The sequence below is a fragment of the Pituophis catenifer genome, unplaced genomic scaffold (genome assembly GCF_029215685.1).
Source record: "Pituophis catenifer annectens isolate HBS135680 unplaced genomic scaffold, rPitCat1.0.hap2 SCAF_2, whole genome shotgun sequence".
Classification (NCBI taxonomy): Eukaryota; Metazoa; Chordata; class Lepidosauria; order Squamata; family Colubridae; genus Pituophis; species Pituophis catenifer.
Genome location: NW_027256882.1, coordinates 210720630 through 210737366, shown reverse-complemented (window position 1 = coordinate 210737366; position 16737 = coordinate 210720630). Strand labels below are relative to the sequence as shown.

At 39.6% G+C, this 16737-nt stretch overlaps 2 protein-coding genes and 1 long non-coding RNA gene across 3 annotated transcripts; 1 reads left to right on the top strand and 2 right to left on the bottom strand.

Moving 5' to 3' along the window:
- Positions 1-156: 156 nt before the first annotated feature.
- TOPORS (TOP1 binding arginine/serine rich protein, E3 ubiquitin ligase) lies at positions 157-5074 on the bottom strand. The gene is made up of 2 exons (XM_070935506.1): positions 4793-5074; positions 157-2887 (listed from the first exon to the last, which is right to left on the bottom strand). Exons 1-2 carry the CDS (start codon positions 5072-5074, stop codon positions 356-358), a joined length of 2814 nt encoding a protein of 937 aa, XP_070791607.1. The 3' UTR covers positions 157-355.
- A 1230-nt stretch (positions 5075-6304) lies between these two features.
- SMIM27 (small integral membrane protein 27) lies at positions 6305-12963 on the top strand. The gene is made up of 3 exons (XM_070938575.1): positions 6305-6378; positions 7424-8240; positions 10064-12963. The coding sequence occupies exons 1-2, from the start codon at positions 6334-6336 to the stop codon at positions 7532-7534; spliced, it is 156 nt and encodes a 51-aa protein (XP_070794676.1). The 5' UTR covers positions 6305-6333; the 3' UTR covers positions 7535-8240; positions 10064-12963.
- A 391-nt stretch (positions 12964-13354) lies between these two features.
- Positions 13355-15692, bottom strand: LOC139313160 (uncharacterized). Its single transcript, XR_011600077.1, has 3 exons — positions 15240-15692; positions 14874-14990; positions 13355-14327 (listed from the first exon to the last, which is right to left on the bottom strand). It is a non-coding gene; the product is annotated as an uncharacterized lncRNA (long non-coding RNA).
- Between the last annotated feature and the right edge of the window lie 1045 nt (positions 15693-16737).

Genomic DNA, 16737 nt, shown 5'->3' with positions numbered 1-16737 from the left:
TATTTTGGGAATATTTTTATCATACCAGATTGATCTACATTGCCACTTTTAATGAATAGAAAATAAGCCCATACTTCTCTAGCATTGGAAATGTTACCTGGTCAGATAATGAAACAAGCCAAAAACCAAACTCAGAAAGCACAAAGGACTCCAAGGTCACATTTTATTTTATCTATTTATTTATTTAATAAAATTTATTTCATAAAACAAATTATTTTCTCTTTAAGTTAAAAACAATAGCAAACAAGTTATTAAAAACATTAAAAATGAAAAAAAAATCTATGTCTACCTCTACACCTAAGGCTTAACCTATCTAAGAGGAAAAAATCTATTTAAAAAAAAAAGTTTTAAAAAATTACACATCTTGCTCTGGTGAATGTAGCTGGCAATGTGAATTGCCATTTATCATTTGTGCCAGACGTAAAAACAAAGATGATCTCTTAGTTGGCAACTGGTTGAAAATTTTAGATTCTGTAATAACATTCTCTCTATCACTATCACTGTCAATAGTAATCACAACAGAAGATAATGCAGATGAATTGGTAAGATTGGTAGACTTAATTCTTTTTGGTTTCTTTTTGTCATATTTTGATGTACACACACCTTCATAAATGATTTCCACACTAGGGCTTCTTGACCGCTTCTTCTTCTTTTTGTGCTGAGTCTCTGTTCTAGGTTGTCTGTCTACAACACTGGTGGCTTTTGAACAAATGGTTTGATCCTTCGGTAAGGATTTCTTTAGAGCATTGCTTTCTCTTACAGAAGAGGTTTCCTCGCTACCTCTCTGGCTGCTCTCCAAGTGACGTGTTTTATATTTCCTTTTCCCACCCGGCTTTTCAGAACGTCCTCTATCATGATGCCTGGAAGTTCTTGATCTGCTGCTAGATCGGCTTCTTGATCTGCTGCTAGATCGACTTCTTGATCGGCTGCTAAATCGACTTCTTGATCGGTTTCTCGATCTATGTCTTTCATAACTTCTGACTGCATTTGGATTGTATAAAGCATATTTTTTGCTTTTTGAATAATCGTCTCTCAAATAATAATCCATGTCTTTAATCCTGGAAGTTCCACTATAGTCTCTGTTTTGAGATCGTGACCAACTTAAATCTCTCAGTTCAGTGCTTTCACTACTTGGAGAAAGAGATTGGGACGTACTCTTTTCTCGGGTTGATTTCCTTTTATTCTTTTTGTGCTTATGTCTACTGCCGTCTTTTTTCTTTTTTCGTTTTTCCCTACTGCGATGCTTCCTCTTCCTTTTCGAACTGTGATGCTCTCTGTCAGAATGCTGCACATGCGATTCAGGTTTCCTTCTTTTTGATGAATTGTATCCATAACAGGCTTCCTTTGAAGAAAAGCTTTGCAACGAAGAGGCTCCTCTGAATTTAATCTCATCTTTTTCGCTCTTCGATTTTCTTTTTTCATTGGAGAGATATTCATTAATCTTATTAGCAATACCATCTCTGGATCCAGTAGACGAGGGCGAAGCAGATCTACTAACATCTGTCAGGTTAAAGTTGCAGAATTGGATAGGCTGCACTTTATCTGTCTCTTCCTTTTTCCCATCATCAGCTGAAACTTCAGAGTCTGAGGACAGCTGAACAAGCTCGGGGGTTCTCTCAGCTAATGGTTTGACGTAGTCCACAATTACACAGTTGTCCGATGAATCACAACTGTCACCGTTCACCTCTATATTTTCTTGTGACATCTGCAATCCTGTTCTATTTCCAGCAGGCTCTTCATCAGAGCTTTCTGAAGTGTTTAACGCAGTTGATGAAGAAATATGCACTTGTTCTGTGTTAGAATAGGAGGGACCGGGTGTTTCGTCATCCCAGGGTGCCTGGCCTATATCAGTTCTGAAAACATTGCAATCGGGTGCCTGTGTTTCTGTCTCATCGGGTGATATTGTAATAACTGAAGATTCCGATGCACTTCCTTCTTCTCTTGATGGAGCCGGACAATCGTAGTTCGCGTGTTCATCATACGCTTCGATATTAAATGGACATCTGGCAAAATTTATAAATTCGTGTAAGAAATGCTCTGTGCTTTGCAGTAAGAAAGGCTGTAGTTCATTGGCAAATGCCTGGCTTTCCAGGTCAAACTTATTCAAATTGCTCATTATTACACGCTGAACTATATTAATGAGCGATCCATGAATTCCAAACAGGACCGTAAGTTCACGTTTTAGCCATGGTACCAGCCTATGAAGGCAGGCAGGATTCCTGCGGAAAAATTCAGCCGATATGTCCCTATAACGCCCTCCATCTTCAATGCTTCTCACACGTGTGCCAGAACGATACAGAGCTTTTCGAAAGCTAATCATCTCTTGCTCTTGAATGTGCCGCATAAATCTACCTTCCAAACTAGCTTGTCGCCTTGATGCAAGCCGTCTGATCATCTGATGCATTTCTGCATCTCTCTGCCTTGTTGTCTGAGTTGATAACCCTTCAAACAAGATCCCACAATTTGGGGAAGACATTGTCCTTCGAGAAGAGGAAGACCTCTGGGAATTAACATTTGCAGGATGTTCTCCTGTTAACGTAGTTCGGTAACGGAATCGCCTCCCATTAGGATTAGCAAAAGATTCCATTTCTGAAGGCCTTACAGAATGCACCTTGTAGTCATCTGCAGATCTCATGCTGTGCACGATGGAATGAAAGGGCTGTTTACAGAGTGGGCATTCTGCTTTGTTTTTGGACCACTCCAACACACACCGGAAGCAAAATCTGTGCCAGCAACGATCCAAGTAGGCCACATTTTCAAACATGTCCAGGCAGATTGGGCACTTAGAATCTGGAGATATTTCCTCTGGCATTGTCTGATGCAGCCTGTTGATGCCAGATAGGACTGAATTATCCTTTGGGAAAAAATCTGCCAGGGGTATCAAGCCCTGAAAATGGAAAAGAAATGCAATAATCAATGTAAGCTTGACATGAGTTATGTATTTGTATTGAAAACTACAATATAAAAATATCACCAATTTATCAGATTAAATTTGTTTCCTAAAAGGCTAAATTATTTTATTCCTCATTCCGACATATATTCTCCACTCCTAGATTAGATGGGCCCACACTGTTGTTGTTTAGAAGAGGCACGACAACCTTTTGTTAACCTTGGGTAACAAAAGTGAGATTCCTTGCTACCCTATGCCTGGATTGTTTTATCTTTACTTTCCATGTTTTACTAACGTTACTGAAATTTGTGTGAGTCATGTGAGCTGCCCAAAGTCTTTGAGATATGGGTAGCATACAAGTTCAATAACCATTTATCAGTTTGTTTATTTATTTATTATTTATTATTTGTATTTCTATGCCGCCCACTCTCCGAGGACTCTGGGCGGCTTACAACAAAGACAACATGAACAACATATTGCCCCCAACAATCTGGGTCCTCATTTTACCCACCTCGGAAGGATGGAAGGCTGAGTCAACCTTGAGCAGGTGAGATTTGATCTGCTGATCTGTTGAACTAGCAATCAGCTGAAGTAGCTGCAGTACTACACTCTAACCACTGCGCCACCTAGATTCTAGTTGTTGTTTCTAACTCATTAATAATTGTAACTATGATATACAACCTATGACCTATTAGTTGCTGTTTATATTGCGAGTTTTGCACTGGACACAAATTTCTTGTGTCTCCACAAGTGTGTCCACACTTGGCCAATAAAGAATTCCATTCTAATCTATTCTATTTTCATCAGCAATGAGAAATCTGGGAAAGGATATGGCTGTCTGCATTAAAACTCTCAAAAAGCAGATATGGTATAAAATACTAACGGAGCTTCCCAAATCCTCGGAGTCAGAAGAAGATTGATTTGCATCTCCCATCACGATGAGATGCCTAAAAGAGCCAAAGGCTGGGCAATCTTCAAGGCAGCAATGTCTCTAAATCAGAAGAACAGTCACTTGCATCTCCCTTCACTATAAGATGCCTATAAGAGCCAAAGGCTGGGCAATCTTCAAGGCGATGGTGCCTCTAAGTCAGAAGAACAGTCACTTGCGTCTCCCTTCACTATGAGATGCCTATAAGAGCCAAAGGCTGGGCAATCTTTAAGGCAGCAATGTCTCTAAATCAGAAGAGCCACTTGTGTGTCCTTTCAGTATGAAATGCCTATAAGAGCCAAAGGCTGGGCAATCTTCAAGGCGATGGTGCCTCTAAGTCAGAAGAACAGTCACTTGCGTCTCCCTTCACTATGAGATGCCTATAAGAGCCAAAGGCTGGGCAATCTTTAAGGCAGCAATGTCTCTAAATCAGAAGAGCCACTTGTGTGTCCTTTCAGTATGAAATGCCTCTAAGAGCCAAAGGCTGGGCAATCTTCAAGGCGATGGTGCCTTTAAGTCAGAAGAAGAGCCACTTGTGTGTCCTTTCACTATGAGATGCCTCTAAGAGCCAAAGGCTGGGCAAAGAGCTGAAGCCTGGCAATCCTCAAAGCAATGGTGCTTCCGAGATTATCCAAACCGCCGCTTCCTCGCCAGGACGAAGAGGAATTGAAGATCGGGACAAGCGGAGCTGCTATTTAAGCATCCCGGGAGCCAATCAGCGGCCACAAAGGGACCCCGAGTTCGATTTGCCATGACCTAGGGAAACGGGGGGGGGGCCGCGGGGGAGAGATCCGAACGTTCCGTTGGCTGAGACCGTTAAAACGAGTCTCGGGGCATGAAGACCCTCAGCCAGGAGCAGAAACGGACGACCTCGCTCGGCTCTCCCCCCCCCTCCTCAGGAAAACTAATGGGGAAAAGTGTCCGGAAGATCCAGAGTTTTGCCGGCCGCCCTCCTCCCAAAAGAAGCCACTTACCGGTTTGGACCGTTGGTGCCAGCGGCGACGGCCATTGGCGCCGGCGGCTCGGCTCCGTCGCTCTCGGGGGTCACACATGGACGGCGGCACAACCGAAAGACAGCTGATGAGAAGGCTGCTGCTGCCGCCGCTGCGGCTGCTGCTTCGAGTTGCTTCCCCGTCCTTTCCAAACCGGATGCACAATCCAAGTGGCAGGCAGGGGGAGGAGTCACTTTCCGGGTTAGAAGGGGAAAAGGGGGAGGGGACTAATTTAAAAATAAAAAAATAAAAAAACCTCGGCATGCTTGAGCTTCACTTTCTTTATTTACATTTTTGCTTCAACAGCAGCCCAAAGATGCCGCGCTTTCTTTCCTTTGCTAGTTAAAACGAAAACGGTTAAATCCATGCTTCCTTGGCGAGGCTAAAAGCTTGTAGGGCTCCATGACTTCATCTCCCATTAAGCCTCAGCGACCAGGACGGTGCGGCCTCAAAGAATCTCGGGAGTTAATAGTTCAAAAGTTTATTGCTGTTGTAAATGTGTAAAGGGGAGTCGGCAGGTCCACGTTCCTCGCACTCGAAAGAGGGGAAAAGCCACGTTCCCAATCTTTCCCCCCCCACCCCATAATTATCAATTTATCAGTCAGAAAGGACACCAAAGGAAAAAGCCAGGCTCTTGACTGCACTTATTCATGACCGTACTTATTCATGAGGAAAAACTCGGTCAAAATTGGAACTCAATACAGAAGTTGTCCTCTTCCCTTCCTATTTATTTAGTGTTATGTTATGTTATCCGATTCCCAGCAACTTTGGGCTGTTTACAAAATCTTAAAAACACCTCCAAACAAGAAAACAACATAAATGAAAGCAAACAAAAAAGAAGCAAAAATGGGAACGATAACTAACCCGGGGGGGGGGGGGGGCGGGGACAAAGAAATAGAAGAGGGCTTCAATCATACTTGCCAAATGCATAGGCAAGGTTCTTCTCTCTGGGGAAACTTGGAAATTGTTGATTTCTATTTCTCTAAGGGAGTTTTTGTCCGTAGAAGGGGGGTGGGGGGAGACCCGCACTGGCAATTACCAAGATTTATTTGGAAGAGGCTGCTCCCCCCCCCGATTAATCTCAGATTATCAAACATTTCCACAGATTTCCACCTCTGCAATGAGTTTGGATATAGGATGGTAGCCAGGGGCGATCCTACACACCTATTCGAAAGTAAATTGCAGAGGATCCGGCTACCTTAAAATCCTTGATGTTCTTGGCAAGGAAGGGGAAGGGGATAAATCGGGGGGTGTGGGGCGGGGACGGAATCAAAACAAGAAAGAGCGACATATTTTTTGCCCCAACGGCGGACATCTGTCCTTGCAGTTCGGAAGAATCGAAGAGACCATCAAATTTCAGGAGATACCTGAGAATCTCCCTTCCCGGAAGGGAGGGGGGGAGGAGGGGGGGGTTGGCTCCCTTAATAAAAATGGCTCTCCCGCCTTCCCTTTCCTGCCGCCGCTCAGCGAACATCACTTCCTGAGTGAGGCGAGGGGTGGACCGCGAATGGGAGAAGCTGGGAATGGCGACGGTAAACTGCCGAACTCTGGAATGGCTCTACTCGCTGGTAAGGCGGTGCTGCTTTCTTTGCCTCCTTCCCTTCCCCCTCCGTCTCTCTCCCCCCCCCCCCCGGTCATTTCTTTTGTTTGTTGTTTGAGGGAGCGGGACGCGGCCTCTCCCAACAAAGAAATCCCGGGAGGCCGATTTACGGGCTCAATCCCGCTGTTCAAAACCAAGGAGCCGTGAGGGATCGTCCCCATACATTTGGGGGGGGGAGGGGGTGTCTGCCCCGTTACTAACTATCACGGAAGAACGGGCCTGAGACTCCCCTCATGTTTGCCATTCCCTTGAAAGTCAGCCCCCAGCCCCCAATGCTGGCTGAAGCCAAGCTTCTGTCTCCAACGTCGCTTCTCTTTCTTTTAGTCTTCAGGTTGTAGACACTTTTTAAATAAAGGGATTCACCCAATGCAAGAGATCCCTCAAATTTTAATAGCGTTATTTTTATTAGCATTTTTAAAGGTAATATTAGCACTTTTCACATGGCAGTCTAGGCCTCTTTTTTTTTTTTTAACCTTCAGAAAACACATTTTTCTCTTGTTAGCCAAGGCTTTTTTCTTTTCTTTTCTTTTTTGGTAGGTGAGAACTTGCTTTTTCAGCAACTTCAGGAAGCCCTCCACTTACATCAGTTCATTTAGAGAAGTGATTAACATAAAACTTATTTTTGCACAGTAATCACTCTGGTTTTGGGGTGAAGGTATTGAACTAGGATGGGGAGAGTCAAGTTCTGATTCATTCTCGGCAATGGGATTTCACTATATATCTTAAGGCCAACCATACTCTCTCAACCTAACAGGGATAAAATAAAGATCTTCATGGAAACTGTTGAACTTCTGTGGAAAAGGCAGAATGAATGTTTAATAAATAGTAGCACTACAGTACATAAGCATGGTCTTAGTAAGACACCCATCTCATATGACTCTCTTCAGCCCCTAGGTTCTTGTAGGTAAGCTGCAGATTTGATTTTGGTGGTGGGGATGAAACAAGTATAAAGAGAGGCTTGACATATCAAATGTAAATTCATATTAAGGATATTTTGTTCTTTTCTTTTACAGATTCTTCTTGCTACTGTATTGCTTTCGTGGGGCTACGTCATTTACGCAACCCGAATAGCAGCCAAATGGCACTTAAAGGAGATGTATCCCACACAAACAGATAATATTTAAGAAACTCCAGAGTGGAATACCACAGAAATATAAGCACATTCTATAACACCATAAAAAATAATCTGCAAAAACTTGCATTCCAAACTAGAGTGGCTAAGCTGCAGCAACATTGGAGCTTCAGAAATACAGATTTACTGTGATACTTCACACTAATAACATATAATTGAGAAAAATTGGGAAAATATCCTTGAATATTTTATTTTTTAAAAAGAGAAATTTACTGTTCAGGCTGAAGCACAGTATTGCAGGCAGTTTACAAGCCCAGATTACAGAATGCAGCAATCTTCTGAATGAATAAATTAATCAATATTCCAGAGCTGATATGGAAAGTCAGCCTTATGAAAGATGTAGATTAAGAAACTGATCCAGAAGCCAGTTTGGCAGCAGATCAAGAAGTTGATCTAACAGTAGATCAGGAATTTCCAGGCGTCCTAATAGAGGATATTCTGCAATGATATATGGGAAAAGGAAATATAAAATGTAATTACTAGGAGAGGACCCACAGAAGTAACAAAGAAATCTCTTCTACAAGAGAAAGCAATGCTCTAAAGAAATCCTTACCAAAGCATTAGGCCATTTGTGGAAAAGCCGCTAGCAATGCAGACGGGCAATCTCCAGTGGAGACTCAAGAAGGAAAAAAGAAAAAAACAAGCCCATAAATACATGAAAGTATTTATGAAGTTTGGAAAGTCACTGATACAAGAAGGTATGACAAAAAGAAATAAAAAAGAATGAAGTCTCATAAAAATCCTACCAATTCCTCTCCATCATCTTCTGTTAAGAAAAGGCCTTGGTTTTTATACAGTGTTTCCCCAAAAATAAGACCCGTTCTTAAATATTTTTTTGCTCCAAAAGACTCATTACGTTTTATTTTTGGGGAAACACAATATCAGGGTGATCAGCCCAGCTGGGTGCCCCACCCCTAATGCACGCAGAAGAAGCGGTAAGCGTGCAGGGGCCAACTGGCAGCAGCCACATCCTGCTGGCCCCATGATGCATTCGGGCTGCACAGCCTACACAGCGCAGGTGAGTTGATTACCTGTCTAAGCAGCAAACAGAGGCAGAGGCATGGGGAGACAGCAGGTAATCCTGATGGGCCACAGGCAAGCCAAGTGACACAAAGATGAGCCTCCCACAGCCACCCGCCCACTTAGCCCCACCATCTCTGGCTTTCCAGCAGGCCACATAGTACATCGCAGTCACCTATCTCCCCTGTGCCTCTGTTGCCAGTGCTGGTACGCGAAGATGAGCCACCCGGCTGCTCCAGCTACCAACTTTGCTTTCCCACTGCCCGCACAGCACGTCTGGATCACCTGCCTTTCCCCCTGGCTCTGCCTCCGCCTGCTGCTTGGGCAGGTAATAAATTCACCTGTGCTACACAGGCTGTGGGAGCTAAATGGTAAGCTCAGAGAACAAATCACTACCAAAAAACCCAGAGTGAATTTTGCTTAAAAGTGTTGTATAACAATACATTTTATTTTATATGTGGTTTGAATTAAATTTGTTAATAGAAGTAAGGTTCCAAAAATATAATTACTTGTTTGATTTGGCCCCAGCTCCACAGCAAAATTCAAAGTTTTAAATTAAAATAAAACCAACAAAGCACTTAATATCAACCATGTACAGATGTTTCTCCAGTGACCTGGGTCTTTCTTTGAAAACAAATAGAACCTTAGTGTGATGAGCTTCAACTTTGCAAACATCCGTTTGCCTGTTGGCAGGACCTTCAGTTAACTTCCATCTCTTTTTGACCAGTACTACTCTTCCCATTTGACTACCAGTTGATTGGTATACTGCCATTTGACTACCAGTAATAGATAAAGTAAGCACCTGTGTAACTTGGGAAATGTGTTGTTCTTTCACTGTTAAGAATCAGTGTTATTCACTCATGTGCTGATAGGCACAAATAAGAAACTGATACAGGTATTTTCCATAAGCCTGATAAAAAATGAGTTCCTCCTATTTGCTGGCCAGGTAGTCTTCTGGTTTCTGGTGCACATGCGCACGCGACGATAAGCTGGCGACACACATGCTCACGCTAGAAAATGGAAGACCATCTCTTCCAGTTTTCAGCACTGCTGCACACACAAAGGCCAACTGATCATCGCGTGTGCATGTGCGCCAGAAACGCAGGAGAGGAACGGGCAATGCTGCGCGTGCCAGGCAACATGGCTCCACATGCCACTTCAGATGGGTGTGCCATAGGTTCACCATCACTTTAGAATGTTTTCTGTAGTACTCATTTCTGAATTCTGAATATTTAACTCCTCACAAATGCAAGTTTGAGGTAGACATTTACTCTTATGACCTGTAATATTTTTTATTTTTATGGCAATACAAAGGTATTGTGACTAACACTGTTTGCCCTACACCAATTTGTCATATACCAAGGATTTCTAGTTAAAAATATATCTTGCATACTTTATGTATAAATAATACCACATCTTCCTCTGGAAAAAAAGCCATGGAGGTGCTTAGTACTTGTTTTCTTTAAAATATTTGCATATTGTAACTTTTTTCATTTATCAGGAAAGACAGGCTGGAGGAAAAAGAAGCACCACCACCACCACAAGCTACTGGAGGAGAAATACTAATCTGTGAGGACTGAGAGACTCCAGGACCTGGAGACTAAAAACTTGTTTCCTATATAAATGAACGTATAATTCAGTACAGTGGCTTGCATTGGAGGTTAGCAAGCCTTCATTTGAGACCCGAGTGCTGCTGTGGGATGGGGTGAACTTCCATCCTTCACTCCAGCTTCTGCTGGGGACATGAAAGGAACCCTCAACTAGGCGTCCCCAGGTCAACAGTAAAGTCAGTAGCTAATCTTTTCAATTCAGAAGTGCCTTCAACAACGGATGGGATTCAAAATGGACAATACAAAACTTAATGATTTTGAGCTAATGTGGGGTTATCGGGAAGGCATTGCTAGCTGGGATGGTCTCTAATGCAGTCATTAATCATGTATAGATACTGAATCCAACAACAAAGTACTTTATTTTGGTTACTGATAGGTCTTAGAAAACATACAACTTAGAAACATTAAGAGAAAACAAAATGGAATGCATAGTCAAAGAAGTTAAAGTTTCTTCATTTAGGTAAACCACTTTGAGTCCTGAGGCTACTCACACTAAAGCTTCAGTGAGGAGACCATCATAAATATATCCAGAACTATGAATGAATGATGTTTGTATGTTTTATTTTTCTTTCTTTTTTTGTTTTAAAATAAAAAATGATTTGGGGAAAAAAAATATCCAGAACTATGAAGCTGATTTTAACTTTGTTATTGTAATATAGGAACTGATGAGTCAATACGAAATGCTTGCATCTACCTGTGTTCGTCTTTTGGCTGTATTGTTTAAATTATTAAAAGGGACTAATTGTTTTTAAATATCCAGAACTAATAAATAGGATTCATGGTTACTGTTATTACTAAGCTTGGAGAAAAATTAATTTAATTCTAATTTAATTAAGTCTAGTAAGGTTATCCGGTTGACTCTTGATGGCTGTTAAGCAAAATTTGATGACACTGAAAGAGTGCATCGACTAAAATATTGGATTAAAAAGCCATTTTAATCTGAGTATTATACCAGAGAGGTAGCAAAGAAACTTGGTCTACAAGAGAAAGCCTAAAGCTTCTGAAGAAATCTTTACCAAATCCCCAGGCCATCTGTGGAAAGGTAGCTAACATTGCAGACAGAAGCTGAGACTCAAGAAGAAAAAATGGTCAAGAAGCCCAAGCGTTGAAATTGTTTATGAAGGAACAATCCCTAATACAAGGTGTGATAAAAAGAAACACATCTGAATCACAGCTCTGCATCACCATCCTCTGTTGGACCCATAGATGGAAGTGCCAGTAGTGGGGGGGGGGGGTTATAGAGATGTCATTTTCTTTAGGAATCCAGCCTGCCTTCAGAGGCTGCTTCCATGGTTTAAAAGCGAACTTACAGTCCCGTTGGGTATTCATGGCTCTCCCATTAATATTGTATAACGTATAATAATGCATAACTTAATCAAGTTTGATCTAGATTCTAGAAAGCCAGGCATGTGCTAATCAATTACAACTTTTCTTATTCCAAAATAAGGATGAGTTTATCAACTTTGCTATATGTCCTTTTACTATAGATGCATATGATGAGCATGCAAATTACGATTGTCCAGTTCCAGCAGGTAAAGAAGGAAGCAACTGAGTCTTCTATTGTTACCGTATCTCCTGATGAAACTGAAACCCAAGTACCTGAACGTAATGCTTTCAGAAGTGACACAGGCCAGGCACCCTGGGATGATGAAACACCAGGCCCATTTTATGCCAATTTAGAGCAAATGCATGCTTCTCCATCAACTGAGACACCTCTGGAAGCGCTGATGAAGACCCTTCTGCAAACATAACTGGGTTGCAGATGTCACAACCAGCAAATGTAGAAGTGAGTGGTGACAGCTGTGATTCTTTTGACAACTGTGTTGTTGAGTATGTCAAACCCTTACGAGGTAAAGACTCATTGACGAGGACAGCAATGCATCTGGATCCTGATGGCTGGCAACTCTGTGGTAGGCCCAAGAAAAGGGTGAATCGCATCAAAGAGGATAGGAGATACATGGGTGTTGCCCCTGAAGATGCACTGGATCGAGCCAAATGGAGAAGACCCTGCCATAACTCGGGAATAGCACTAGAAGAAAGAGCAGCCTATCCAACTGTGCAGCTTTAGTGCCACGGATGCTAGTAGATCTGCATCACCATCTTCTGCAGGTTCCAGAGATGGTGCTGCTAACCATAAGAATAATAAATGTCTCTCCTTAGTGGGAAAAGAAGATCCAAGAAGAGTGAAAAAGAAGAGACTAAATTAAGAGGAGCGCCTTAAATTACTATATATTCTTTGTTAAATATTCTTAGAAACCTTATTTTTCCTTAGTTAAAATTTTTTGCTTTGTACGTTAACCAATATTTAGGTATCTTTGTGCTATTGTTTACGTTATATAGCTTTATATGAAAAGACCTTGATTTTTAATTTTTAATTAACAATGATTGAGAAAACCAAAAACAAGAACCAGAACTTTGTATCTCTCGACTCCTGAAGCGGTAAAAGAGGAAGTTAGGAAGAATGTTTTTATAATAGTTACTTGTTTACTATTGTTTTGATCTTTGTTATAATGCATAAAGAATAACTTTTATGAAATAAACTTTAATAAATTAAATTAAAATGTTGTAAAATTGAGTCTGATTCATTTTACGACATTTTTGACTTATGACCCTAATGGACAGGTTCCAATAGGGTCATACCTCAAGGACTGAAGTTAAGTATTACTAAAGTCTTTATTTTTCCTCTTAGTTAAAATTTTTTGCTTTGTACGTTAACCAATATTTAGGTATCTTTGTGCTATTGTTTACGTTATATAGCTTTATATGAAAAGACCTTGATTTTTAATTTTTAATTAACAATGATTGAGAAAACCAAAAACAAGAACCAGAACTTTGTATCTCTCGACTCCTGAAGCGGTAAAAGAGGAAGTTAGGAAGAATGTTTTTATAATAGTTACTTGTTTACTATTGTTTTGATCTTTGTTATAATGCATAAAGAATAACTTTTATGAAATAAATTTTAATAAATTAAATTAAAATGTTGTAAAATTGAGTCTGATTCATTTTACGACATTTTTGACTTACGACCCTAATGGACAGGTTCCAATAGGGTCATACCTCAAGGACTGAAGTTAAGTATTACTAAAGTCTTTATTTTTCCTCTTAGTTAACATTTTTTGCTTTGTACGTTAACCAATATTTAGGTATCTTTGTGCTATTGTTTACGTTATATAGCTGGATGAAAAGGGCCTTAGTTTTTATAGTTTTTAATGTTTTAATAGTTATTGTTTACTATTGTTTCTAACTTTGTTGTAAGGCATAAGGAATAACTCATTTAATGAAATAAATTAATTAAAATGTGACCTTGGAGTCCTTGGTGTTTTCTGAGTTTGGTTATTTGCTTGTTTCATTATCTGACTAGATAACATCTTCAGTTTTAGGAAGGTATGGGCTTTGTTCTCTATTTATATAGTCTATTCATTAAATGATAAAAGTGTAGATCAACCCCATATCATAATACAACATTCCCCAAAGATTTAAAAAAAATTGCCCTGATCAGACTTGGTTTAGGTTTTGTTATATGCTTATTTCAGTTTAAAAGCTAAACCTAGAACTGGTTTGCTAAAAGTAATGTATGCCCAAATTATCAGTGGGCTAATATTTCTCATTTGGGTTAAGATGTTATACATTACCATTTATCCAGATAAAAGAATTGATATCACAAGGGCATGGTTGGCCTTTACTAGATTAGTGTACTATGTAGGTCCCCCAACTAAAAACTTCATATGACTATTCTTACTAAGTCATGAACTGCCATTCATTTCTTTTAATGCTAGAGACATTAAAATCAAATTAAGGTCTCCGACAGCCTTATGACTAAATATCTGGTTTTCTAAGAACACGTCAGTAGAATGAGACTAGCCTCAGTTTCTTATCAAATAATCATTGTCTGATATACTTCTGGGTCAGGTTACCTGTAGTAAACTGATCACATGATAATTTACCCTCTTGTGCTTGTTAGTAAATAGCATTATTTTGGTATTGTCGTTATCATTAATCTGCAACAAGAGATTGTCACAGGAAGTAGCAAGAGCATATACCACTTCCTAAATCTACAGGTAGTTCTTGTTTGGCATCTGCCCTGTGCAGCAACTGTTCAGTTATGATAGCAATGAAAAAGTGCGACCAATCATCTCATTTACAACATTCACAGGTCTGTAAAACAAAGGAAAGCCAAAGTAAGAACTTAAGCACAATCACCATTTGAATTAGCAACCCCCCTCATTTAACAATTAAATTATCTGTCCCAATTGTGATTGCCAAATGAGGACAGGAGTTTTAGAATTATCCATCATCTGCATAAAACAGTCAAGATGTGTGAAAGATAGTGTAAATAAGCACCAAGTGTATTAATATAGAAATTGAACAATAATGGAGTCAGGATGCATCCTTGCCTAGTCCCTAAAATTTGGATTTCTTTTAAGCAGGTGCCCTTGGCTACTGCAGTGAACCCCAACATATGTGTTCACATCATTTTGACATGAAGAGAAGTAGATGTGTAGATCATAATTTATGCCCACATTTTTTTAAATCAGGTCAAATATGGATCAAGGATCAACTAATGCTGGTTATAAACCTAGATTAGTTTTGGAGTTTTCCTGCCCAGTAAAGGCTGAAGGTAAAACAGAATGCCCTGGCCAAAAGTCAAATTGTTGCCTTGCCATACAGGTATTTTACATACAACTAACCGATTATACTTACAGATTAATTGGTCGTTAGTTTGGGGACAACTTTTTGATGTTTTGCAGAGATTACTGACACTTCCATTGAACCTATTAGTACTCCTGATTTAGTAGTTGACCTTGAATTTTATAGAAGCTGCAGATGAAATTAGACAAGTAAATTCAAAATGTTAAAGATTGGCTATCAAACACTCAATTGGTGCACTCAAAAAACAATTCTTTTAATTGATATAATAAATTGAAGCAAAAAAATAGACTAAAGTTACACTTTAGTTTGCATAAATTATTATTAAATAAAATTAAATATTCCTTTAAAAATGTCCCTAATTAGATAACCTTGGCTTTCAACAATACATTGTAGAGTGGATTTTTTAATGAAACATACCAGTATGATGAGGATTTTTCTTCAGAATAGCATCAAATAACTTGAACATAGATAGATATCCAGGCATTTATTTCTGTACCATTAAAAGCATTGTATAAGAGTGTAACTTTTAACTTGAAAACCAAACCAAACTTTCTTGCACAAAGTATCTAGTTATTTTTCCGTAATAATGACTCTGGGCTATCAGTAATCCTTGTAGACTTACTCTTCTGAAACATATTGAAATAAGCAGTAAAATGGAAAAAATGGAAAATTCTCTTTTTAAAAAACTATATTCAAAGATATTTTCTCAGTTACATGTTAATAGTACTGAGTATCAGATGTTCACAGCTTTTTTTTCTTTATCTGTATTTCTGAAGCTTCAATTAGACTCCTGCAGTACAACCACTCCAGTTGAGTTCATGTTTTTGCAGACTATTATTTGTGGAGTTATAGAATGTCTTTGTATTTCTGTGGTATTCCACTCAGGAGATGTCTCAAATATTCTTGGCTTGTATGGGATACATCTCCTTCAATTGCCATTTGCCTGCTATTCGTGTTGCATAAATGACATAGCCCCATGAAAGCAATACAATAGTAAAAAGAATCTGTGAAAGAAAAGAACAAAATATCCTTAATATGAATTTACATTTGATAAGTCAAGCCTCTCTTTATATTTGTTTCATCCCCACCACCAAAATCAAATCTGCAGCTTACCTACAAGAACCCAGAGGCTGAAGTGAGTCATATGAGTGTCTTACTAAGACCATGCTTATGTACTGTAGTGCTACTATTTATTAAACATTCATTCTGCCTTTTCCACAGGAGTTCAAGTTTCCATGAAGGTCTTTATTTTATCCCTGTTAGGTTGAGAGAGTATGGTTGGCCTTAAGATATATAGTGAAATTCCATTGCCGAGAATGAATCAGAACTTGACTCTCCCCATCCTAGTCCAATACCTTCACCCCAAAACCACAGTGATTACTGTGCAAAAATAAGTTTTATGTTAACCACTTCTCTTGAATGAATCATAGTTTGCTTTTTGCATTTAATTTGCTAAATTATAAAACATAGTTTACAGTACATAATGGTCTAATTTAAATCCCAGAAAGCCAGAATTGGTCCCAGTTTGGTCTAGTGGTTAAGGCACCAGTCTAGAAATTTAGGAGTCTAGGAGTTCTTGTCCTGCCTTAAGCATGGAGCGCAGCTGGATGATTTTAGGCCGCTCATTTTTTTCTCAGCCCCATGAAGGAAGCCATGGCAAAGTACCTGTAAAATATTGCCAGAAAAAGAGCAGGCACTCCAGACAGTTGTCAAGAATCAAAGGCAGAAAAAAAAGCCAAAATGTAATCACATTGAGGGCTAAAATAATAGGTAAACATAGTTTAACAAAAAAGCCAAAAAGTACATGCCTATTTCAGATGTTTGGGGTAAGATTAGAACAAAGCTCACAAGTCTTTTCAACTTTATTTTGTTTCTCTCAGGAATTTATATTTTTTATAGTTTGAAAGGACGGACA